This window comes from Lissotriton helveticus, chromosome 8 (genome assembly GCF_964261635.1).
Source record: "Lissotriton helveticus chromosome 8, aLisHel1.1, whole genome shotgun sequence".
Taxonomy (NCBI): Eukaryota; Metazoa; Chordata; class Amphibia; order Caudata; family Salamandridae; genus Lissotriton; species Lissotriton helveticus.
Window position 1 is genome coordinate 1,245,070,781 of NC_136069.1, and position 26,089 is coordinate 1,245,096,869.

The 26,089-nt window shown below is 43.9% G+C and overlaps 1 protein-coding gene across 1 annotated transcript in view; it reads right to left on the reverse strand.

Annotated features, from left to right (window-relative positions):
• Positions 1–26,089, reverse strand: part of NIPA2 (NIPA magnesium transporter 2) — a 154,753-nt gene that overhangs the window by 57,590 nt on the left and 71,074 nt on the right. Inside the window, exons 2-3 of the mRNA XM_078658232.1 lie at positions 20,631–20,859; positions 19,640–19,696 (exon numbers count right to left, since the gene is read on the reverse strand). Of these exons, the coding sequence (XP_078514358.1) occupies positions 19,640–19,696; positions 20,631–20,769 (196 nt within the window). The 5' untranslated portion in view covers positions 20,770–20,859. The remainder of the gene's footprint in view (positions 1–19,639; positions 19,697–20,630; positions 20,860–26,089) is intronic.

The window sequence follows — 26,089 nt, forward strand, 5'->3', positions numbered from 1 at the left end:
GGTAATATTTGTGTACCTGCTGAGTCTGATCAATCCTCTAATTTGATAGAAATAGTGGAGGCAAATAAAAGCTGCATTAAGGAAAGTAGGACTATAGAACCTAAAGAAGAGCCTGTGGTTTTATCAAAAAGGGCGAGAAAAAGGTTAAGGAAGACTCATAATAAAGCAGTAAAGATTTAAAAAAAACATAGTGTGAAAGTAATTACGAGTCCCCTTTTAACCACTATTCTTAAACCTGTGGCACTCTTTCCTATTTTTAGATCAACAAAAATCTCTGGACTTAATAAAAAGGAAAATCAATCCTCTAAAACTGGCAGTAGTTTGATAAACGAAGAGTCTGAGCCAAATGAGGGTTTCAAAAACCAGGCCCAAGCATTCTTAGGGACAGTAGGTGGGCTAGGTCAGCGAACCAATGAATCAGACCCCCAGTATGGTAAGCAACTTTCTTCTAAGCTGAATCTGACTGGTTCCATTCAAGATTTAGTAGGTCCCAAAAATAATACGGGGGAAATTGAGCCAGTCCGACCAAGTGACGATGGAATAACCACCCAGGGAGACCATCATATGGTCATTCTGAAAAGTGCTAATTCCATCTGTCTACATAATAATCAGTACAGTCTGAGTGAACAGCCTGGTAGCCAAGATAAAAACCCACCTAATGGAAAATCACTAAAACCCGATATGAATGAACAGGTGGAGTGGCGTAGTATCCAGGTCCAACCACCGATAAAGCAGGGCGAATATATAAACTCACAGGTTTTGAACCTGCGAATGAATGATAGAGTGATGGTACCAGGCGATTCAATAGTAAGGGGAGACATAGATCACCCTGTAGCATTGGCCGAAGGGAGGAAAGTGGTTTTCTGTCCGCTCTACACTACGCGAGGTACTCATGATATTTTGAATAGGGGTAACATACTGAAATTATTAAAAATAATCCCAGATTTAAAGGATGTAGTATCTGGTGACCTAGACTCTGTTGAGTTCAAAAATGATGGTGGTAATAGGGAATCAACCATCACGACTTGGCTAAATAATGATATTGTGACAAAAATATTAGACAATGCTAAAAACTTCGAAAGTTGGGGGATTAAGGTAGTGAAACCTCAAGGTCTCCAATACCCCACCCCATTAATCCCAATTAAAGCAGTGTGCGGTCCAGTAATGAAGAAGGTAGCTCTAAAACCAATTGAGGTTGACCAGTTTAGAGTATTGAAAGGCACCTCAGGGCCAACTTCAGATTTAAACAAGTTATGTGGCATTAAAATTAAAAGTAATCAGCCTGGATTGCGGGTGTGTGAGGAGTTAAAGAGGGTCATCGAGACGGTGGAAGATTGGAGTTGGCTCCCATCCACACTCTCAAGAAAAAATACAGTAAAGACAGACTAAAGTCGGGACACTTTAACTAATGTTCCTTTCTTCAAACTGTGCTCCTGGAATACGAATGGTTTTAACTCACTTATAGAGGACGTAAACGTTATAGGTTTTTTAAAATCATTTGATGTGTTAATTTTGCAGGAAACATGGAATATGTGTAGTACGCCACTGATCGGCTATCAGGAATACTTGAATGCGTCATCTAGGGATGCTGCTTTTGGTCGACCAAGCGGTGGTCTTTCTATATATATTTCTTGAAGTCTTGACGTTAAACACTATGAGATTGACCTTCAAGTTAAATGGATGCAGTGCGTTAAATTGATTGCTAGACATTCGTTAATTCTTTTAAATGTGTATTTAAGTTCGAAAAAAAAGGTTCGATCATTACAATTTAACCAGTTATGGGAAATGGTAAAGGTGCTTTATTATGAACATATGGACTCACACTTAATTATTTCTGGGGATTTTAATACTCATCTTGTATGTTTTAAAAAGCGAAATATTGAATCAGATCTTCTTACTAAATGGTCTAATTGGGAGTTTATTAAAAACAATTTAAAGATCCTGTTTGATAGAGTTCATAATCCAACATTTAATAGAACTGATAGTTCATCGATTATTGATTACACTATATTGTCAGATAAACTTTCTAATTTAGTTCAAAACTATGAGGTGATCCCAAGAATCGAGAGTGACCATAACCCCCAAATTATTACTTTTAGTTTTGCCTTTGAGAATTTGCCAGAAGCGAGAATATTAAGAGATCTGTCCCCGTCGCTTATAATCTCAAAAGGCTAATATGGAGTGATAAAACCGAGAAGGATATTATTGAGTTTCTTTCTCTTTTAATTCCAGAAGCCTTGGTTTCAGGCCATAAAGGAAACTCGATTGTTGCCCTTTGGCCCTCCCTGTGCGATTCCCTCGTGGATAAATTTTCTAGGCGGGAACGCACAGGGGATGTTATGTTGAACCCAAAGAACCCGGGCTGGTTTTCTCATCGTTTAATGTATTTGAAAAAATCACTTAATAAAACAATAAGATCTTTGTACAGAAAAGCAAAAGGGACCACCTACTTCTTAGTGTCACTTAAAATCAGAGACCTAAAGAGGGGGTATAAGAAGGAAATCTGGAGAGCTAAACGATCATATTATGAAGAAACTTGGGCCAAACTTCATTTTGCTTGCAAATCTAGGGATTTGCGACTGTTTTGGGGTATTATTAACAATTTAGAAAATGGACATTCTAGAAGTAAAAGTGCAAATATAGATGAATCAAGTTGGATACGTTTTTTTAAGAAATCAAAAACTGGACTAGCATTTGTGGACGAAGCACTTTCTGACAATGCTGTCTCTTCGGAGCCAGTAGGTGGGTGTGACCCCCCAAGTGTCAGTGACCTTTTAACTTTGAATGATCTTGAGCCCTGGTCAGTGGACACAGTTAAAAAAAGTCTTACTTAAGATTAGATCTAATGGAGCTCCTGGCCCCAATGGCCTGCCGAATTGTATTTTTAAAGCTAGTCTTATAAATTGGCCAGAGTTATTAACGCTCCTTTTTAACGAGGTTCTTAAAACTAGTCATATCCCGGACTCATGGAGGGGAAGCATTATACAGCCGATTTATAAAAACGGCCCTCAGGACAACCCGTCAAATTACCGACTAATAACCCTCACAGATGTTGAGGCGAAAATTTTTGCAAGTTGTCTGTTAGATGAGTTGGAATCCTGGGCGCTAAGAGAAGAATTGATACCCATTTTTCAAACAGGATTTAGGAAGGGTGAATCTACTCTGACAAATTTAATTTTATTAACATGGTTAGGCGAAAGAGCAAAATGTAGAAAACAAAAATTGTACATATGTTTTATCGACCTAAAAGCCGCCTTCGATTCCGTTCCCAGGAATATTCTGTGGAAGAAGCTTCTTAATTGGGGTATATCAATAACTCTTCTAAAAATGATTAATTTATTGTACTCCAAAACATGGGTCCAGATTAAAATTGGCGACGGCAGTCACACCACCCGTCGACTTGATACAAATGTCGGCTTGAAACAGGGGTGTGTGCTCGCCCCTTGCCTTTTTAACTTATTTATGGCCGACCTCCCAGCCCATTTTAACAATGTAATTTCGCACTCGCCCACTGTGATGGGTAAAGAAATTAAATATTTACAGTATGCAGATGATACTATTTTACTCAGTCATACTATAATAGGCTTGAAAAGACTAATATATTCATTTAACATATATGTTACCCAAAATGGTTTAACAATTAACGAAAAAAAAAAAATAATAATGTTAATAGGAAAGGGTAAATTAGGGGTAAAGGATTTGAATATTAATGGTCTAATAATAGACTGTGTAAAATCCTACAAGTATTTGGGAATAACATTTGACGATGGACTGTCATTTAGACCGCATTTCAATAATTTGGAGGCTAAAGGAACTTCTCTTGCCTTTGCCTTTCGAAAAATGCGAGATAAGTTACTATGTCCTAATTATGACCATTTACTTAAAGTTATGAAAGCAAAGCTCATTCCCTCCCTAGACTATGGATCAATAATTTTTAAGGGTAAGGATGCAAAAATGTTAGAGGACTCGAGACGAATGGATCCCTCGACCCCTCACAGTCCGGCTTCCGAGCGAACCACAGCACCGAGACCGCCCTCATCGCCGCCACCGACGACCTTCGAACTCTGATGGACAACGGAGAAACAGCGGCCCTCATCCTCCTGGACCTCTCCGCGGCTTTCGACACTGTCTGCCACCGCACCCTAGTACAGCGCCTCAGCAACATCGGAATCCAGGAGAAGGCACTGGAATGGATCACCTCCTTCCTCGACGGAAGAACACAAAGAGTCCGCCTACCACCGTACAAGTCAGAGGCCACCAAAGTCATCTGCGGCGTACCCCAAGGATCCTCGCTGAGCCCAACCCTCTTCAACGTCTACATGAGCCCCCTCGCGGCCATCGCACGCCAACACAACCTGAACATCATCTCCTACGCCGACGACACCCAGCTGATCCTCTCCCTGACCAACGACCCCGCCACCGCCAGAGCCAACCTGCACGAAGGGATGAGAGACGTAGCCGAATGGATGACGACCAGCCGCCTGAAACTGAACTCAGACAAGACGGAGGTCCTCATCCTGGGCTCCACGCCCTCCGCCTGGGACGACTCCTGGTGGCCCCCCGCCCTGGGCACCGCACCCAAACCGACGGACCACGCACGCAACCTGGGCTTCATCCTGGACTCCTCCCTCTCCATGACCAGACAAGTCAACGCCGTCTCCTCGTCATGCTTCAACATCCTGCGCATGCTACGTAAGATCTTCCGGTGGATCCCCACCGAGACGAGGAAGACGGTCACCCAAGCCCTCGTCACCAGCCGACTGGACTACGGCAACGCCCTCTACGCCGGAACCACTGCCAAACTCCAGAAGAGACTCCAGCGGATCCAGAACGCCTCGGCGAGACTCATCCTCGACATCCCCCAACGCAGCCACATCTCCGGACACCTGAGAGATCTGCACTGGCTCCCGGTCAACAAGAGAATCACCTTCCGGCTCCTCACCCACGCGCACAAAGCCCTACACGACCAAGGCCCGAGCTACCTCAACAACCGGATCAACTTCTACACTCCCAAGCGCCTCCTCAGATCAACCAACCACGCCCTCGCCGCCGTCCCCCGCATCCGAAGAGCGACAACAGGAGGAAGATCCTTCTCCTACCTGGCCGCCAAGACCTGGAACTCACTTCCGACCAATCTGCGCCTGACCCAAGACCACCTCTCCTTCAGGAAGAAGCTCAAGACCTGGCTGTTCGAGCAGTAGCGGCACCCCCCCCCTCCCAGCGCCTTGAGACCCTACGGGTGAGTAGTGCGCTATACAAATGACCTGATTGATTGATTGATTGAGTTATAAGGTCTTACAAATCAGTTTTTAGGATACCCAGACAGATCCCGCGTGCCAATGTAAGACTGGAATATGGCTTAAGGAACCAGGTTTTGGTCCGCCAAGCAGCATTTTAAAAAACTTTACCGGGATTATCTCGAGCGGAGGAGGGCACGTTAGCAAGTCTGTGCTGGTGCGAGATCTCGAAAGGCCAATGTTCGAGCAGCTGGCAGGATTACCTATCTGAGTGCCTTATACGTTTCGAATGCCCAAATCTGGTCGATGAAGTGAGGAGCACCATGGTATATAAAAAGATGTTGAATACAACTGTGGCTCTTCTGTCCGAGATTACGGATAAAGACGAGTTAAGAAAAAGAACCCACTTATGGACTATAGCAAATTCTTTTGAGAAATTGTATGTTCAACCATATTTACTTTTTCATTTAAAACCCTGGTTTAAAAAGAAATGTATGCTCTTAAGGCTCGGTATTTATCCAACCAAAGATGGAACCCCTAAGTGGGAGTATAAATGGTCATCAAACGTCTGTAGGCTGTGCGGGCTCTTTGAGGAAACGTTGCTGCACATTGTTACTCTATGTTCAAAAATGAGTCAGGAAAGGAAGCTAATTTTAAAACCTATTTTTAAAGAATTAGGAGTTAGAACTTGTAGATCTGCATTAATATCCTGCTTAAGTGGCGTCAATGTCTATAATACACAGCAATTTGTACAATTTATCTTTAAAGCTGAAAAGAAATTATGTAAGGCTGATTCCTAAAGTAATGGATAAATCTGCAGGGTGCGAAGTAACGATTTTACTGTTTTTAGTAAGTATGTGGGCAATTTTAATGTACTTTTAAATTAGTTTAAAATCTTGCGATACTTTAATGTTTGATAACTTTTGTAGCTATGATCGACCCAATGATTTTAAAGATTTGAGTATGGTGCTATTATCTACAGATCAGTTTTAAAATGTATTAGTAACTATGTTATTGTAAGCACACAGCACTTTAGTTTCATCAGTAGAAAATGTATTGTATTCTTTAGTTGCTGCTGAAAGCACAGGCCACCTTAGTATTGATGTTGGGATACTATTGTATTGCTGTTGCCTATAGTTATAGTCATTTTAGAAATTTAGTCATATTGGTTGCTTGTATTTAGCAATTTAATTTTAATTTTTATCATGTGAGCTCATTGCACTTTAACTGGAAATTATAAGCTGCTATCACATGTACTTTTGCACTTTACCTCCTAAACTGGAAAACGGTCAATCTGATGTCAGGCATGTTATATTTTAACTGGTAATTATAAGCTGCTATCACATGTACCTATGCACTTTACCTCCAAATCTGGAAAACGGTTATCCGATGTCGGGCATGTTATATTTTGGCATTGTATTCATATTCGTTCAATCAGACTTTGTGCTTGTTCTGTATTTTAGTTTTTGTAATGATTTTAATTAATCAACAAATAAAGCATTTATCTATCTGAATTCAGCAGCCCACATGCCTCGAACCTGTATTTCCATGTGAAACACCCTCCTTTGAATTGGTGAATAACAAGCTTTTAAACCATATGAGCCTCCTTGTTTCTTGTTCATGTAATGCTAACTGCATATATCATTTAACTGCCTCTAACTAATACCCCAGAGGCCGAAGCACGGGCAGAGGATGATGAATGAGTCCCTCCATGCCCAGAAGTCCCACCTGGTTCTTCATGTCTCCTCTGCTCCAGGCCTTGGAGACAAATCTATTCCCTGTCACGCAGGGTCCTCCTGGAGAAAGAGTGACAGAGATCACAGGAGTCAGGGACATGGGCAGAAGGAAGACAGAATATACATACTCTGTGGGGGTCAGATTTAGCCTTCTTCCTACCACACTCAGGGCACTTGTCGAATAAAGCTGGCATTTTCGACAGAAAGAGGTGGTAAAACTGGTTGAAAAACACAGCAAAGGGGAGTGGAAGACCCCAGATGCAAGTGAAACACTCAAACACTTGAAAAGTGCCAAAAATTGAAGAAATACCCAAAAAGGGAGAGCTCAATGCTCCAGGGTCCTGCAAACAGGAGCCGGAAAAAAGAACTGAAAGTAAAAGGACTTTGGCTGTGCATCCTGGGATACAGAGGGTCTCTGGAGAGTTCCTTAAAGGCACGGGATCCCTTCTCCAGACACATAATGGCAGCCTATGGGGGCATGTCTGTCCAACCCTTCCTCTCTATCATTTCAAGGATTTTGGTGAAGGGAAGTTTCTCTATGGGTGAAACTTGGCAATATGTGTAAAATTTGATTTTATTTGGCTATCCTTTTCACTTTAAGTTGAAGTACTGTCCAGTGTAGCCTTGTATTTATAGGCTGCATTATTTGTCTTTGATTTTCTTTTAAGTGTCTATGCAGGACTGCAAAGACAACCGCTTAAGAGATTATTTTTGATTACTCCGGGGTCCCTGCAAATGGGCGGGACTATTCACTAGATTATGACTATACACAGAGATCCCTACTACAGAATCAGAGTTCCTACTTAACCAAGACAAAGATTTAACTGCAGGTTAAATCATGGATTGAGAGGATGAGTCAAAAAAACTGACCCCCTCTGCTAATAACCTGGGTAAAATCACAGGTTTTTGTTCTTGATCAGTGTTCAAATTAGACTTCCATATGAAGAATTTGGTAAAGATGGTCAACTTTAAGCTGTTCCTACTAAGGAAGGTTTGCCAATGTCTTATGGAAGTGGACCCTACCGATTGTTACATCTGTGCCAAAATTCATGTCAAGATATTGCTGACAGTTGAATGCATTCATTGAACAAAGACAAGCTCCTTGTGCTACAGGACAGTGCTTTTCCGGAACATCATCTGCTTCTCTTAGACCAGTCGGATATCTCTGTGCTCTAGGTCAACCAGAGGGGTACTCTGTGAGTCGTCACCTGGAGCACCAGGCATGAAAGATGGTGGCTGGATCCTGCGGTCCAGTGCAGAACAAAAAAAGTCAAATTTAGACTTCTCCTTTGATCATCGAACTATCGCCATAACTATCTGTGTGGACAGTTAAAAATTAATTCTCAAGATGGTGGCGTGACCACAGAACATTACTCAAGATTCCCAATTTATGATAGAGATGAGTCTTTTCGGCGACATCTGTTCCTGTACTAATACATATGGGGAGATAGTCATAAGAGGAGGATGCGTCACAGCGTATTTGTTCCCTTATTTTTTGCTGTGCTCTTTACCTCCTTGCTAACAGATTTCTGATTGCAGCAAATCTGATCTTCTGCAGTTCTTGCTTGGCTCTTTTCTCCTTCCCGATTTCTTCATTTGTAACAATTATCTAGATAACCTTTCTAGGAGATTTTTTCCTTTTGAGGGGGTTTACTCCTCCGTGAGACCCTTTTAAGGAGACACTTGACACCATTCATGTATACTGTTCCGTCCACGGTAGCACAGTAGCTACTAGGAGGAGCCTGAGTTTCCCTGTGCAGTCAAGAAGGAGACCCAACAAATAAGTTACTTTCTATACCAATATTTCTGGTAGCTACATAATCATCCCACACAGTCTTCAACTTATGAATATTCTTTTCCAGGCTTCTAACATAACTAGAATAGTATTTTCTCAGGGGCGACTTTCTAGGGTAACCAGATGGCGCCACTTGGCTCTGGCTGCGACTCCACATCCACATGTGAAGTCTCCATGGTATGTTAAGTGCCAACTGGTGAAATTACATCAGTTCCTGAACTTCTTTTCTGCTACTCATCAAGCGTTAGAGAGAAACCAAGTAAGCCACAACAGAAACAAATGCAGCGCACAAACATTTTCATACCTTGGGATCTTATTAATCACAGCACTAGCTCATCAAGCAGGAGGAAGGGCAGTGAGTACATCTTCCTGTACAGTCCTCACTTTATGAATGCATTGCAGAGCAGTACCACTCAGGGAGGTGAAACTGAGTATTGCCAGTTGACAAAGGAAAGCATGCAACACAGCTTGCGCAAAGGCCACATCACTATGTGCCTGACATGTGAGGCAGCAGTGCTTTGCAAAAGCATTCAAGGACGACCATGCGATTGCCTGGCAGATGTCGGCAAATCAGACGCCTCTGGAGAAAGCTGTGGCTGCAGCCAGGGTCCTTGTAGAATACACAAAAATGTCTTCTGGGGGTGTCTTCCTTAACCACAGTATAGCAGATTTTGATACAAACGATCCCATGCGACAAGGTGTGGTTAGTCACGGTCTTTCCCTTCTTGGCTACAGTGAGGCCCACAAAGAGCTGATTGTCTACTCTCAATCTCACCTGTTGAGAGCAGTCAATGCAGCAGGATACCACATGACTGGGGTCTAGTCTGTGCAGTGTTTTCTCCTTCTTAGTTGGATGTGGAGAAATGAAGTAAGTTGGAAGTGATAGACTGTGCCATATAGAAGGGTCAAAACACCTTGGGTAAGAAGGACTGGCAGGTGCAATAACCTATATCAGGAGAAGGTGGAAAGACTGTTGCACCGTGTGCGACCAGTGCTTGGACAAGCCCTGGCTGGGAGTGTTAAACCTCTCCCCCCGCCGACCCCCCCCCCCCCCCGCCCCAGAAGTTCGGGTCTAGTGGATCACCTGCTTCTGCATATTATTTATATTTGTAGTGCACTACTGTTACCAAAAGGTGTCCTGGTGCTATTAACCATCTACCTGCAATGTGAGAGAGGGATCCGGGGTTGGGAGAGGAGAGAAGGATGGAAGGAAGGGGGTGAGAGGAAAGGGGCATGGGTAAACTGCTTAAATCTGCACAAGACCGCCACGGTTTGAATGCACCCTTGCTGCTCCCGGCCATGGCCAGGTGAGCTTCTTATGTGGCAGCGCGTATTCCTGAGGTTGATAAGGCATCTTTCTGATGTTAATTGCTGTATTTTGGTTATAAACTGGTACTGATGGGGTGAAATCTTTCCTCAGTATTACTGTGTTTAAAAAAATTCTAAATAATAAAGCAATGCTATCCCAAAATACGCAGCATCACAGAACATTATTTACATTTTCTACTCACACAATTTAGTCAAGCCTGTCGCATAATTTGGTCCTCACCTTCCTCATAACCTAGAGGTTTCGAAATTTTTGTCAGGAGGGGGTCCTTACGCTAGAAAATGTTGACAGGGGCGTCTCGGCATCCAAAAGTTTGAAGACCTCTGCTATATCTGGATGCAAAAATGTGACAGGTGGACAAACTGATAGGGCCTGAAGTTTTCAGATCCTGCAACCTAAAGGACTTGCCAACCAAGCAGTTTTTAGAATTAGGAGTCAAACCATGCAACTTTGCATTGGGTCGAAGAGAGGTGTCATCAAGAAAGTCAAACCAACTTTCAGATCACACTAAGGCACAATAAACAGAGAGTAAAGAAATAAATAAGATAACTTTTCAGAAAATGCAACACAGGTGGTGACATAAAAAGGAGAGGCTGATAGGAGAGGCACATAAACGCAGACAGAGCTACTAAGTACCCCTTAACCATAGGGACTGCCAGACCCACCGAAGAACTAATGTATTATAACTAGCTGCTATTCTGGTTTTTGATTTGGTCCCCAGACTCACATTATAATCCGGCATGTGAAAAGAGATCTAGGCCTAAATGAGTGAGGTCCTTCACCTGTCCTGTGATCTATATGAGCGCACCAATAGTAGCCTCATTTGGTTTACAATAGACTACAATTCTCGTCATGGGTTTTACATGTAGGCTGTTGGAGGCGGCACACCCTGTTTTGTGAGTTAATCATTGTGGCCAGAGCATTTTATCGGGACCAACTGGCATAAATTCCCCTTCCAGGAGTTAACCCAGGTCCTAGCGCAAATATCCTAAGTGCAAGTTGTGCATGCATGCGTATGTGGCCTGTGTGGCACATGCTCTGTGTGTGTGAGTGAACCAGAGCATAAAGGCCTGTAGATTTCATTTTGAAAGTCACTGTGAGAAAAGAACATCACCTCCTTTTTCAGACAGTGGATGTGTTTTGCTGACACTCCCGAAGATGGTGAGAGGAGACCTGGACAATGAAGTGAGGACAGAGGACACTAGGCTTCTTTAGAAATTCAATTAGGTGCTTTTGCTGAAACTAGTTACTGTTTTGTTAGCCTGCACTGCTGGCATTTGGTAGATAGTGGGGCTGAAGGGTGGGACTGCTGTGTCTATTGTTCCAAGTGCCAGGGATCCTTTATGAAAGGACTGCTTTTGTGTTTTCATCAATCAATGTTCAGTGTGGCTGTTGATAAGTTAGGGGCAGAAGCTTCATACATCTTTGTGACTCTGTTGCGAGTGACCAAGGCTTGAGACTATCTAGCTGTATGCAGAAACACTGTGCTGGTATGAAAACAGCCTGGAGAGGACACTTGAAAAAACACCGCCTTCAAACTGGTTCTGAAAGGGAAAGCGCAGGATCCATATCCCCAGTCTACTTTTACTATATTAAATTGGGAGACACGGACCTTCTTGATGTTGCAGCTTGAAGTTCTCTTTCATCAAGGAAAGGAGTGTCCCTTATAATACTCTAGGAGACGCTGTACAACCAGTCTGTCTTCCTGACACCCAGCTTACCACAGGTGAAGGGACATCACCTGGAGTCTTACCTCGCTCAAACTCTGTATCCTGCTCAGAAGCCAACCCACCTGCTGTGAGAAGGAAGGAGCCTGCTAACCCTGCAGGAAGAGCATCTGTCCAGGTAGCACCATAGGCCTTGGTGCTGTGGGCCTACCAGGTCAGGCAAGACTGAAGCGCTTCCTGCACGCCTTAGAAGTGTGGGTGTAATCTCTGCAGAAGTGAGTTTCTAAGTAGAAATGGCAGGTCATCGTCAGACCTTGCCACCGTGAAAGAAGACAGAGTACAACACATCGTGCCACATAAACTAAGAACTATGCTTGTGGTGGATTTTGCCACCAAAAACAAGAGCTGTAATCGTGGTGAAGATCAAAACCGAAATTTTCAACTGTGGCCGAAGGGGACGTTGCCATTAAAAACCAGAGCTGTATCCATGGTGGACATCACTGGAATCAAGAACTAAACCTATGGTGTTCATTGCCACCACATTTCCAAAGCCTGCCCCCGGCTGCCATTGTGACACTGTCACCCCAGTCTGCATTGCAGCACATTTGCTGCCCATCACTGAGTGAATCAGAAGCGGTTCCGACACCTGAAGCTGCATTCACCGAAGGTCTACAGGCATAAGCTCCGGCTACCCGATCCTGCTGCAGCATATCAAAATTGAGGACCACATCTGCAGTGGACGCATCTCCTCCCAACAACGGGAGCAATCGGAGACATGCGTTGCAGATTTCCCGCCAGCTGCAAAAAGTACACAAAGATCTGCATTGTGGTGAAACTGTATGAAGGGGACTGTATTGATCTGAGAAAAACTATTATCGGACTGGGGTATCTGCACCGGAGCTTTGAAGAAAGCAGAACAAGACTATCTAACCGAAAAGGGGACTTGCCTAGATCAAAAAACCATGTAAGGCACATACAGGAAGAAGGGGAGAGCAGTAACCTGAGGCGCAGTAGCCCAAGCATGACTGCTATCATTGAATCAGCTACTGTTATCTGTGTGGTATTCTTTTGCAAGTGAGTGTATTAAAACACTTTTCTTATCTACGTAAAGCACTGGGTTGGTCATTCAAGTTTTGTGCTGATGGGTGGTTGCAGAGTTCTGACTTTACACACATCCACGCTATCTCCCGCAGAAGCATGTGATTGCTCACCTTTGCTACCATGAAAGTTAAGTGTTAATGGGTTGTAATTGGTGCAGTTTCTAGAGCCAAAGTAGGACAAAGCACAGGACATCTGAGAGAAACGACTGGGGTGAATTCCTTCCCACAGCCCATTCAACACCAGAGGCACACAAAGCCAGCCTCCCACAGCTGAACTCCAGTAGCCTGCTCACCCTGTGGCCCGCCAACGCAGACCGACACCCGAAATGTTTATTTTAATCTCAAGTCAGTTAAAAATGAGAAAAAGATTTTCTTTTAATGGCCGCTGACAAAGTTTGAGCCGTATGTACATAGAAGGTGGTGGGTGCTCACGGACAAGACCTGTGGTGCATGATGGCAGGTGTGCAGTGTTTATCATTAGGATGCTCTTTGATTTGGCAAAGTAGGGGCTACATGAAAGAGAAGCCATATTTACACCAGACCTGCATAACTTACTATCACAGACCACTAGTGGATGCTACAAATACAGCATTACAGTCAGTTTAAAATGTTCTCGGGACTCAATACAGAGAGTTTTATTAATATGGATAAAATATCAGACAATTTATTTATTATTTATTTATTTGATAGTTTTATAGAGCGCGAACAAGATCCTGACGGATATCAGAGCGCTATACAACCATTAAAAATTACTTATACATGAAATATAAACATAACCACACATATGTACACAGCGTATTGTAAATGTTGCATAGTAAGATGTATCATCCAAATGTCTTGTGGTTGAGTGCGAGTGTGCATCTCGTCACAGTGTTTCCAAAGACCATATTCATGTGAATTTGGCCATGAGGATGGATTTTACTTCCTTTTTAAAGGAGGTAGTGGATGGGTTAAGTCTGGTTTCTGGGGGTAAGGCATTCCATATTCTGGGCGCCATCCCAGAGAAGCATCTGTTATAAGTTTTTTTCTTGTGGAATTTTTGTGGTTTCAGGAGTAATTTTTCAGCATTTCTTGAAGATCTGGATCCACCCAAGATCGTCAATTTCTGTGCCAGGTAGCTTGGTGTCTTGTGATGCATGGCTCTGTGCGTCATGCACACAATTTTCAGTTGAATTCTAGCCTCCAGGGGTAGCCAATTCAGGGATTGTAGGTCCGGGGAGATGTGGGAGGTGCGTTTAGACCCAGTTATGAGTCTTGCTGCGGCGTTGATCGATGCCCTTAGTGGTGCAGTTGATGCTTTGGGTAGCCCACAGAGAGCGACACATCCGTATTCCACTCTAGGAATAACCAGAGCCTGTACTGCTTGCTTGAAGTCATTGTGTGGTAAGAAGGGTTTCAGTTTCCTCGGTGTACTTATCTGGAAGTTTGCTCCCTTTGTGGCACTGCTGATATGTTTTTGCATGTTGAGGTTACTGTCTAAGGTTATTCCTAATGACTTAGCTGAGTCTACGACGGTGGGTTGAACATTGAGTGCCGTAATATGTTTGGTCCATTCTTGCATTTTGGGGATTTGGGCCGGAGGAGCTATTAGTAAGAATTCAGTCTTTAGGGCATTCAATTTGAGATGATTTTCTGCCAGCCAGATTTGGGTATTCCTAAGCACTGTATCAAGTCGTTTGATATCCTCCAGGGTGTGGATCTTGAGGTATAGTTGTGTGTCGTCTGCGTACATGTGATATTGCACATTAGATGTTTGTAGCATTTCGGTGAGAGGTTCCAAGAAGAGATTAAACAATGTTGGGGATAATGCGGATCCTTGCGGGACTCCCAGAGATACTGGGACGGGCTTGGACAGGGTATTGTTGACTTTGAATTGTGTCCGATTTTGGAGAAATGAAGTGAACCAGCTTAGCACTGACCCAGATATGCCCATTCTGTGTTTCAGGAGGTCTAGCAGGTTCTCATGCTTAACCGTATCAAAGGCCGAGGAGAGGTCGAGTAGGATGAGTAAACATGATCTGTTTTGATCAAGTATTTGTAGCGCATCGTCAATAATATGTGTCATGGCTGATTCTGTACTATGGCCTACACGGAAACGTGATTGGTGTTTGTTGAGAAGGTTAAAGTGATCAATATGTTTCGTTAGCTGAAGATGCACACATTTTTCCAGCAGCTTGGCTAAGGTAGGGATATTGGAGATGGGGTGGTAGTTGTTTAGGTCGGCTGGGTCTGCTGTGGGTTTCTTTAGAATGGGTGAAACCTGGCCTACTTTGAGGAAATCTGGGATGCACCCCTGTTGAAGTGAGCTGTTAATGATCTTGGACCATAGCGGTAGCAAAAGTGGAGTAAGGTCTTTGACTGCGTTTGCCGGAAGCGGGTCAGAAAAGTGGTTAGCGGGGTTCAATGCACAGAGTATATTGCCTATGTCATCTTCAGAGTAGGAGGTAAATGATGACCAATCTGCATTATTTTTTGGGTTGGACTTTGAGGGCCTCTGGTATGACGCGGTTCGGGGCGACCGAGAAGTTTGTGCATTCATTCTTGTCTATAAGGTTAGATACTTAAGGAGGTCGTTCCTGATGGTATCCGTCTTCATGGTGAAGAAGGTGGAGAATTCTTCACAATCTGGCTGCGGGCATTCTATACTTCGTGGACGATGAGTTGCCTCCTTGGATTGGGTTTTGATCAGTTCAAAGAGTTTTTTGGGACGATTTCTTGCCTGGTCAAGTTGTAGGCTGAAAAAGTCGGCTTTGGTGCGCTTGATCTTTCGGTAATATGCGTTTCTCTTTGTTCTGAGAATCTTGAGGTGGTTGGCGGAAGGTATCGACCTCCAGGCACGTTCTGAAGTTCTGAGAGAACGCCTGTCCTCGTTGAGAGTACCGTTGTACCAAGGTTTTGAATCTTTCTAAGAGACTCTTTTTAGTTGTAGAGGTGCTACCTCGTTTATTATTGTTGTCATGGACGAGAGGTAGTGATCGGTGAGATCCTGTACTTTGGTAGATCCTGCGGGGGGCAGCAGTAAGTTGTGACATGAGGGAGGCAAGGTGTTAGGGTTGAGTTTTTTTCAGGTCTCTTTTCCACACCTTTGGTCTTGTGGATTGAGCTGAGATCAGTTTCACCGTTTCATTAATGAAGAAGTTGATGATGTGATGGTATGACCAGTCGCAAGGTTGGATCGATTCTAGCTGAATGGAGTCTGTTTTAGAGATTATTAAGTCCAGGATTGAGCCTTTGTTGTGCGTTGGGATGTTGCAGAATTGATTCAAAGAGAGCATGATCTCATTGAGTTTAGATTTTTGTGCATGCTGGCATGTGGTATGCAGCTGTGTTATAGGAGTGGCTTTGGACGTTTGCGTTGATATCTGGCCTGGTGTACGGTTGGTTGTATGTGAGTGTGGATGAGAGGGGTGCTGCGGGTGGGAGTGTGTGTGTTGGGTGGACTGTGGGGTTGCCTACGGAAGGGGAATGGGTCTGTGTTATGGGTGAGGATGTAGGCGCTGGAAGCTGGCCTGGAATGTGGTTTGGGAACACTCTGTGGGGGGAAGGGAGGGGTGCTACGGGTGTGAGTGTGTGTGCTAGGTGTGCTGTAGGGGATGGCTGGGATGTTGTGAGTAAAGATGAGGATGACGGTGAATGAGCTGTGGGAGTGGACGGCTGGGATGTGCGTTTAGGAAGTAAGCTAGGGACCCAGGTGATGACGGAGGGCCGCGAGTTTTCTCTGTCCACTAAGTGGGGTGTCGTAAAGAGGTCTAACAGCTGAAGTAAGGGTGGTGGACTAGCGTTAGGGGGGTGGTTAATATGGGTGACGGTGTTTGGCCAGGTTGCGGAAGCGTGACTGTAAGTGAGGGGCGAGATGGTGTTAACCAAAGGGGGATCTTTTGTAGTGGTTGAGGGGTGTTCGGTGGTTACTGGGGGTGCGTAGGTAGTTTCCGTTGGGTTGGATTGGAGGTTTGGTGTTCTGGAATGATTTATGTTAGCGTAGGGGGAAGTCCGGGGAGTGTCAAATAGGTCACATGCAGGTGAAGGACGGTCTGGCACGTCATTGTTGCCGGTAAGGAGAGGACGTGGGAAATTTTTAGTAATGTCGGAGGGGGTGGCCTGAGTGGTCGTTTAGGGTTTAGACACTTGCTCCTTGATAATTGGGAAAGATGTTATCTAAGAGGCTTAGCTTACGATCTGTAGATTGCATAAGGATGGTTCCATTGTTGTAGATGGTGATGGTTGCAGTCGCTTGGAAAAGTTGGGAGGGGGCGATATAAATCACCAGGCCATGGGGGGTTTTCCGGGTGGCTGAGAGTGTAAATAGGGTTAGAAATGCTTTTCTCCATTGTGCTCTCCTTTTCGTATGGAAGATGATGTCATTGGTTGTGTGCCCGTTATGTATTGAGAAATAGGGATCAGCTATGGGTGTTTCAGGGTGGAATTTTAGGAGATTGTGCTTGAAGCGTTTGGCTGCGTTTTTAGAGAGTTTGGGGGGGGAACGTGATGGTGTAGGTGTGCGTGCCTGTGAGCTCCATAATAGGCGCAGGGTAGTTGGTGAGGCGCTGTAAGTGAGTTTCTGCTCATGTTAACCTGTGTGGGGTCGGGCTTTGGGAGGTGGGGGCATGTATAAGGAGGTGGTGAGTGGGTATGAGGGAGGGTGTCAGCTGTGGTAGTGGTTAGAGGCTTAACGAATAGTGGGATATAGGGTGTGTTGGTGAACAGAGAGTTAACCGGCCTACAGGACGAAAGTAACATGAGTGACAAGGATCAGCAGGGCGAGAGATAACATGGAATGGTAGTAGTGAGCAGAGAGATAACGTAAAGAATGATAAGTTCTATTGGTCAAAAGTAGGTAAAGATAGTACGTAGGACTTCTGACCTGAGGTAGTTGGATAGTAAGCTCGGCTGACGTAGGGTGCGTGTTATATCCTAGAGGTAGCGCTTTTCCAATATGGCCGCCTCATTTGTACCTATTTTCCTAGAGAGCAATACAGTCCTATTTCTTTTACCATGGAATGAAGGCTGGTGGTTGTAGTCTTCTTTTTATTTCCATGCCCTTGTCCTACTTCAGTTGCTTGTTTGGTCCACCTGGAATGGTATCGATCTAAGAGAAGATTGACCCATGGTGGGGGATGTGCCTCTCACCCTCGTTGTTGGAGTGTCCAGCCATTTTGCACCTAAAACAACTATGTCATCCATTTTATGTGTCATTGCACACCAGAAAACGATAGAGTATGCTCATTGTGTCCATTATATTGCTACTTCAGCAATGCTTGTTCGGTGCCATTTGATTTGAGTGCTGGTAGTCTAGCGAACCTTCTCGTGATATTTCCGTGTGATGTGTCTGTGCTGCTCCGGGTCATTGTTGTCGTCCCACCTATAACATGGGGAGGGGTGTTTTGACTGAATTAAGCGTGCGCTTTCCGCGCTGTTCTGCCTGGAACCAAGGGGGGCGGGGCCAAACAGCAGCTCCCTCAGAGCCTCGCCCGGTCTTGCTTTGCGTCCACTGTCAGCCCGCAATTGTTCCCAATAGCCTCGGTCCCGCTCGGCTATTCTCCAGTGTCAGCCCATGATGGGACCGGAGTGCGGGATGCAGACGCGCGCGTCCAGCGTGAGGTGATATCCCTGAGGCAAGGGCAGCCCCCCGTCTTTTTAGCTGCGGGGCTTCGCGCCTCAGACTCCGGTGTCCACTTCTGACTCTACCGCGTACTATTGCAAAGCTATACAAAACATTTTGGTTTAGGTTCCCTAACAACTAACTCCGATAACCCAATCATCTTCATCTGCAAAAAAGTAAAAAGATTATAATACTGTGCTTCAGCCACTATGAACAGTTGCCATAATGATGTTTCATGAGAATTCACAGGCCTAAAGTGCGAGACCTTCAATTCAAATGCATGAATAATTAACTCATAATATTTACATGATCATGAGAAGTGCTAGGATGCTCTTAGACTCGATACCTTATAACAAAACAGCATAAACAATATCAAGAATGTGTCTGGAGCTATGTAACAGTTATCATGTGTGAGATAAGACAAATTAATTAAATAATTAATTTGTTCAAAGGTACTCCAATGCATTACTCTTCTGGTAAGAAATTTTGAATACAACTCAAACCTCTTTAAATAATAACACATTAAACAATGTCATCTGCTCATTTCTTATAATTCCTACATATACCAAGAGAATAAAAGCCCAGCCATATATGCATAGCTAAATAAGTGCTCAATTCCGACACCTGGTCCAAATTTAAGATTGTGAATGTGAATGGGCACTGAGCCTTCCATCCTCCCAAGATCAATAAATGGAGTGCCATTTTTATTCACGGGACAGAAATGGCAAAAATTGCGATATAATGTTCATTCTTCTTATTTTTCAGATCAAGGAAAAACACATTTGGGACGATTTCGGATTTAAATGCTTTCTTGAACTTTGTTGGTGCGTAACCAGTGACCAGGTCAAGGTGGGACCCTTGACAAATTAAACATACTGAAATTTCGAGTTTAACTCCTACACTTCCTTAACTGAGGAGCCATGATCAGTGAAAAGCAAAAGAGCAGAGACAGTAGTATCTACTTGAGAGACACTTTATAACTGAAGACAATGTTTCATTCTGGTCATTGCTGCAAATAGGTTAACTGTTATTGTCGATCAGATCCCTTGTAAGAATACAATAATTTTTAGTCCTTAACTTCATGAAGCCATACACTTCAGATTTGAACTGAGCACCTTATGAGAACTCAATGTAACATCAATACAAAGGGTTTTTATTAAATTCTGTCGGATACATACTTGACAGGAGTCCGGACCACCAAAGCCCTTCTTTGAGGTAGGCATGGCCGCCTTGACCTGGGGATGAAAGAGAAGGTGTTAGGTGCTTGTCATTGAGATGCTCATTTTCAACGTGAGCCCAATTATAAAATGGAAGGGTTATATGTTCATACCACCTACACCACACAATGCCAGTAGCCATCGGCATGTCATTAACACAGCGTGCAGGAAACCCTGCATCCACATGCCCAGTCGAGCCTCAGGGGCAGCTTCTGCAGGCAACATGGCATCATATAACCCCCTGAGGACCATGCAATCAGTAGTAAAGACTATGAAGTAAAAGTCCCAACCAGGTAAGAAATGGGTAATAATAAAAAGTAATAGCAACTACTGTTGGACGGTAGCTTGCCATTTAACGAAGTATCTGAGTAAACCACCCAAAAAGGTCGATAAGAAACATGACAGAATGCCTTACTGGTTGTTCTTTTTATGTATTCGTGAGAACTGTATTGATTCACAGTGGCTCCTCCTTGATTTAACAGAAATATTGTCTCGATCATAAAACATAATAAGGTCCGTGTCCGTGAATTAGGTCCCCGTTGTATGCCCTGCCCATTACACCAATATCAAAATAGATATGGCAACTAATTCAAATATCAGTAGTGAGAAATTGTTCTTTTATACTGTGGGATAACGCCAATTTACCCTAATCTCCAGAACCTGTTAAACAACATTTTAAGATGTGCTCAACAACACTAAGGAGTACCAGCAAAAGCAGGGTGGATCTCTGCCCCTCTATATTCGAACACTGGTCTCACTTTTTGTTCCTTCTCAGAGATCCCACGATTAGCACTCAGGTCACAAGCTGAATACTGGATATTAAGTTTGATATATTTATCACTGCAGGACGCTTTAGAGTTTGAGGTCTTTATTGGGCATTTGAAGAGAATTGGGATGGATCTATTTTAAAACATAACAAGAAATGGGAAACATTTGGAATATGTTTTCTTACCAGCTCTCGTGGAGCCCTTCCTGGCAAGGCGCAGGAGTCCTTTCTTCTTCAAAATGAAGCTGCCACCAATGAAGAGGCTGGAACTGATCGCCAATACCAAACCAATATAGAAGTCATATTGGCCACGGCCCTGGTTCATTTCGTTAGCTGCTTAAGTGTTTAGAACGGTTGCATTGATCGTGGATAGAGGTGGCTGGTGCTTGCAAAGGCGGTGGCTCAATGTGCACTCCTAAAAAAAATTAAAGACCATTAAGATAACACATAGTTACAACTGCAAGATAAACTATCATGCCACGCCATCTTGTAACAAAAGATTTCTTTTTTTTTTTTTTTATATATAAATTAGGTGTGAACTTTACTGTTTACAAAAGATTATGAAGAGAGAAATGGAATTAGATTATGCATACTTCAGTAATGATTTATGTACACAACATTTATGCTGTAGTATTAGTGTGTAAATTCATAGTACAGCGGAAACAAGGGCAGATGCAGTCTGGGCTCCCTGCTCTACTCTCCCAACATGATTTAAGTCCTGCTTTTGAGTAACTGTTAATAAGCAAATATTTTATATAGTATTTCAGATTTCATTCACTTAAGTCATTCCAAATGCATCAGTGCCATACTAGACTCATATCCTGCAGGGAAAGAATGTCTGCCACAATTTGCTGTCTAGTAGGCTGCTAGAGAAATTACAATTCCTTCAATTGTAAATATTCTCTTCAAATGCTTCATTACTCGATAAGGAAAAGCGATCTGCTGTCCTGGAAGTTCACAAATATATTTCACAGGTGAAATAGGGTATACAAATGTATCCTTTTAGGTCTAAATAAATCCATAATTGATGAATTGACTTAACTGATAGCGTTTTAGGTGTACCATATTGTTCTGGCAGAAAATGTCAGACAAACATCAAAAAGGCACCATAGGATAATAGCATAAGTTAACGGTTATGTCTTTTTATAGAACTTGTATGAAAAAATTCTCAATTCTTAATTTTTGGAAACTTGTAATATACAAGAAAGGCTATCACACCCATAAGTTACAATCAGTAATCCCGAATTTAGGGTTTGTAAACATTGCTGTTTGTGATAAGGTTAAGAGACAGTAGAAATATTACATTAGAACTATATGGGTTTTTAAAGAAAACTGAAGCTACACTTTAATCTGATCCCACCAGAAGACACACTAGAAGTCAAAGCTCAGGGTCAACACACATTAAAAGCCACACGAGACTTAATGCGAAAAACATTGAATTTTCAAACTGTACTTCAAATATCTTTTGATAATCTGCATTAAACAAAACAAATTGTCAGGCATTCAGTCCAAAACGCAACTGTTACTTTCAGTAACGATCTTTGTGATGGATACTGGGTCTTCCTGCATAGTCCTTATCTTACGATTATCCTACGGGTGCCAGAATGGATATGGAAAACATTTAGCTCGCAGTAGTTCTCCAGGGCCATGAGGTGGCACAAGGTGACTCCAACTGTAGCACCCTCAACACCGATAAGACGACATCTGACTGTTTGGAGACGAATGGTGGTTGGCACCAATTTCTTGCATTTGTACCCAGCTCATCGAAGCAGGAGGAGCGGAACAGAGCACTTTCACAACATCAACAATATCAGCAAAAGCACATTGGCAAACCTTAGAATATTATTAACCGCACTATCCATTGTTACAGAACGAAAGTAACTTCCTCATTTTATGTAGAAGTGTGAAGCAAATTCAAATTCAAATTTCAAATCTTTATTTCGATCATTTGATCCTTAAAGATATACAACAATTCATCATCGTTAAAAGTTTAAAAAAGAATTTAAAACAGAATTAGCATATATAAAAACAACGAATTATCAATGCTCATCTGCCATCTTTGTAAGTCGGGTTCTGACGTACCACATTGCTGTTAAAAATTTAGCCAGGGCAAACACCGTTGACGGGGACAGGTCTGTTTTTAAGACTCTGAATGCAGGAATGAGTGTCCTGAAACCCAGGTTTCTAAGTAATGGAATCAGCCAGTAACGCTTACTTTTGCGGTATGCAGGGCAGAAGAAGATGACATGAACTTCACTTTCTCTGGATTTGGCACAAGAAGGACATAACTCATTCAACAAATGTCCTGTCCATGCTTTAGTGAAGGTCTTTAGGGGGAGGGTCCCATATCTCCACTGCAAATAGAGTTTCCTTGTAAGAGCAGGAGCCATGCCGTCCAACACGCTTTCAAAGTTGTATGAATCCTTGATTAACATAAAGGCGTGCGTCAGGGAACCCTGCCGAGTAGTTGCCAGGACTCTGGTAAGCCTATTTTCATAGTATATTCCAGAGAGTGTTTTTCTTGAAATCCTGGTGCTTGACCTTTGAGGATCTAGCCACAGCTCTGTTAGACCGAGGGTCTCGCATGTTGTCTTTATGTAATTTATCCAAGGTATTTTTGCGGCGTTAGGTAGGGTTAAAAATTCCTGCAACTCAGATCGATATGGAGCGAGATCCTGACTGCTCCATATGCGGCGCCAAAAACTTAGGGGCTTGAGCCCTAGTTCTTCCGTAATGGGCCTCAAAGCCAAGTCCAGTCTCAGAGGCATGAGTGGGGTGCTTGTTGGTAGAGTTGTAAGTTGGCTTATGAATTTGTTTTCCGTCACCTGTAGATTAGAAGGTGACGTGTGACCCCATATTTCTCCCCCATAGGTAGCACCACCCCGAGCCTGCATTTTATATATTTGAATGGCCGGGGACAGAGGGCGGAAAGTTGATTTGGACGCGATTCTCATAATTCCCCCCGCCCTCTGAGCTAGCCTCATATTGGCTTTTGTCCGGTGGGCCCCCCATGTTAGGTTTTCGTTTAGGGTTAGCCCCAAGTACTCAATGATGTGTACCCTTTCCAGCCGCACAGAGCTGAGTAATGGGTTTGGGCGCTTTTGGGGCTTAGGATTCATAATCATGAATTTGGGGATTTATTTCAAGGCCCCTTTCAGTGCAAAAGTCCTGGAAGCCATCAATTACCCTCTGGATGCCCATGGGTGTTTTTGATAGCAGCAGGGTGTCGTCCGCGAACATTATGGCGGGCACCCTACTGCCAGTCAAATTTGGGGCGTCGGTGTTAGCTATCCCGGTCAGATGTGAGATTACCCCGTTCACAAAGAGGCAGAACAGGGTCGGTGCAAGCACGCATCCCTGTCTCACCCCTCTGCGAACGGGAAATCTTTCAGTCAGCGTCCCACTTTTCCCACATCTGACCCTTGCAAAGTTGTTGTGATGTAATTTGAGCAAGATCGCGAGAATGTCTTTTGGGACGCCCAGTTCTATCATTACCTGCCACAATTTTGCTCTTGGCACTAGATCGAAGGCGGCACGCAGGTCCACGAAGACCGTGTATAGGGTGCCGCCCTCGATAAGCGCCCTTCTCCAGTATATCCGATTTAGTCTGAATACTTGGTCTATTGTGGATACACCCCTCCTATATCCAGCCTGGTATGGGCTGAGGGTGTCTGTTTCCTCCAGCCAGTTCTGCAGGCAATTCAGGATTAGTCTGCCAAAGAGCTTTTGCGAAACGTCAATGAGGCTTATGGGGCGATAATTGGCTGGGAGCAGAGGGGATCCCTTTTTGAATATGGGGACCACCTCTGCGCCCAGCCAAGTATCTGGAACCTCCATGCCCCCCATGACCGCATTAAATATCAACAATAGATATGGTGCCCAAATCCCTGGTTCCTGCTTATACAGGTCTCCAGGGACGCCATCCAGTCCCGGTGCTTTGCCTCCTGTGAGTCCCGCAATTGCGACTTGGACTTCTTTTAACACGAATGGTTCGCCCATCTGGTCTATCATAGCAATACTGCAGAGATTAGTATCGGGCATATCCTCATTTGAATATAAAGATTGGTAGTGTTCCTGCCATAGGGGGGGGGGGGTATTTTAGGTTCAATAGCTGAGGGGAGATCCCCTGACCCGTGGTTTACCACTCGCCAAAATGTGCGTGAATCTTTCTTGGCTAGTGCCTCAGATAGGTCCTCCCAATGCTTTTGATCCCATTCGGCTTTGGCATTAGCCGTCAGTGTCTTGTATGCCCGTCTATTGCCTTGTATTGTCTCGCGGGATTCATGAGTCTTGATTGCGAGTAAAAGTTCCTGCTTCGATTCCCGACATGCAGTATTATACCAGGTTTTTTTATTTGGCCTGGTGGTTTTTGTTGGAGCTTCTGAGAATAGTTCTGACTGTAGAGTATTTATTAGGTCTTTATGGGTTAGGGCCAGTAGTTCCACATTCCTTCTGTCTGCTAGTTTGTCAGAAAGACCAAATGCCCTTTCAAGAACCGGGGTGATTCTGGCGTATAGGCTGGATAATTTTGCCTCATTCGTTGCTAGTTTCTCCCACTTCACTCTCCTCCTATTATTCGCTAGGAGTAACCCAGTAGTCCCAGTTTCATTATCCATTCCAGTATCGTCTATGCCAGGAATGGCATAATCAAGTATGAGTGCGTTATGATCGCTATCCTCTCTAAATTGTACCCTAAAATCAATTATACGTGTCCAATGTGATACTTGGGCGAGGATAGTCTAATCTAGATTCGCTACCGGGTCTGTTGAATGTGCATTTGCAGGGGTTGTCTGATTTCGTGCGCCCATTGCATGCGCGTAGACCGTGATTAAGGGTCATGGCTGTGATTTGTAGTGCAAGGGGTGTCCAGGCTCTTGGTGGAGGAGCCACCGTGTCTGGTATCATGCAGCTAGCGTCCTCTTCTAAGAGAGGACCTTCCAGCAGTCCAGGCAATGGCTCATAGTGAGAATTGAGGTCTCCTGCTACCAACTTGGGTAGATCCCTCTGAGTGTTACTCAGCAGGGTTGAGAGATCCTCAATTGTTTTCGATTCCCCCGAAAAAGACACGGGTCTCGAATAAACGTTTACGATCAATAATTTAACCAGATTCGGCCATTCCAGGAGAACTGGTAGAATATCTTCGGAGTCTATGGCTAAACAACTAGCCTTACAACCCAAATGGGAGGCAATCATGGTTGCCAGCCCTCCAGACGGACGCCCCTTGCCCCCCCACTTTGCCTTTTTAAAGAAGACTTCAAAGCCTGGGCATGTGAACTCCTCTCGTGCCCAGGTTTCCTGTAGAAGACAAATTCCTTTTGAGCTAATAAATGACAACCAGTCGGGACAGTCGATTTTGTTGCCGATGCCTGCTACGTTCCATGAAATTAAGTTGAGCGTAGCAGGCCTTGGGGGTGATTGCTCGATATTAGGCCTGATGTTCTCTATGGGGAATATTGTTTGCCATTTGGGTTTGTAGGATTTCTGCTTGTTCGAACTCTGGGATGGTTTTATCCCTATTAGCAGGTGTAGAGCTTGCCATTTCTTGGGAAGGAATTGGAGTGTCCGTGGTAGTTCTAGATATGGGTTGTGACCCAGATTGGCCTCCATCGGTGGGGCCATCCACTGCAGTATGGACTGCGGCAAGT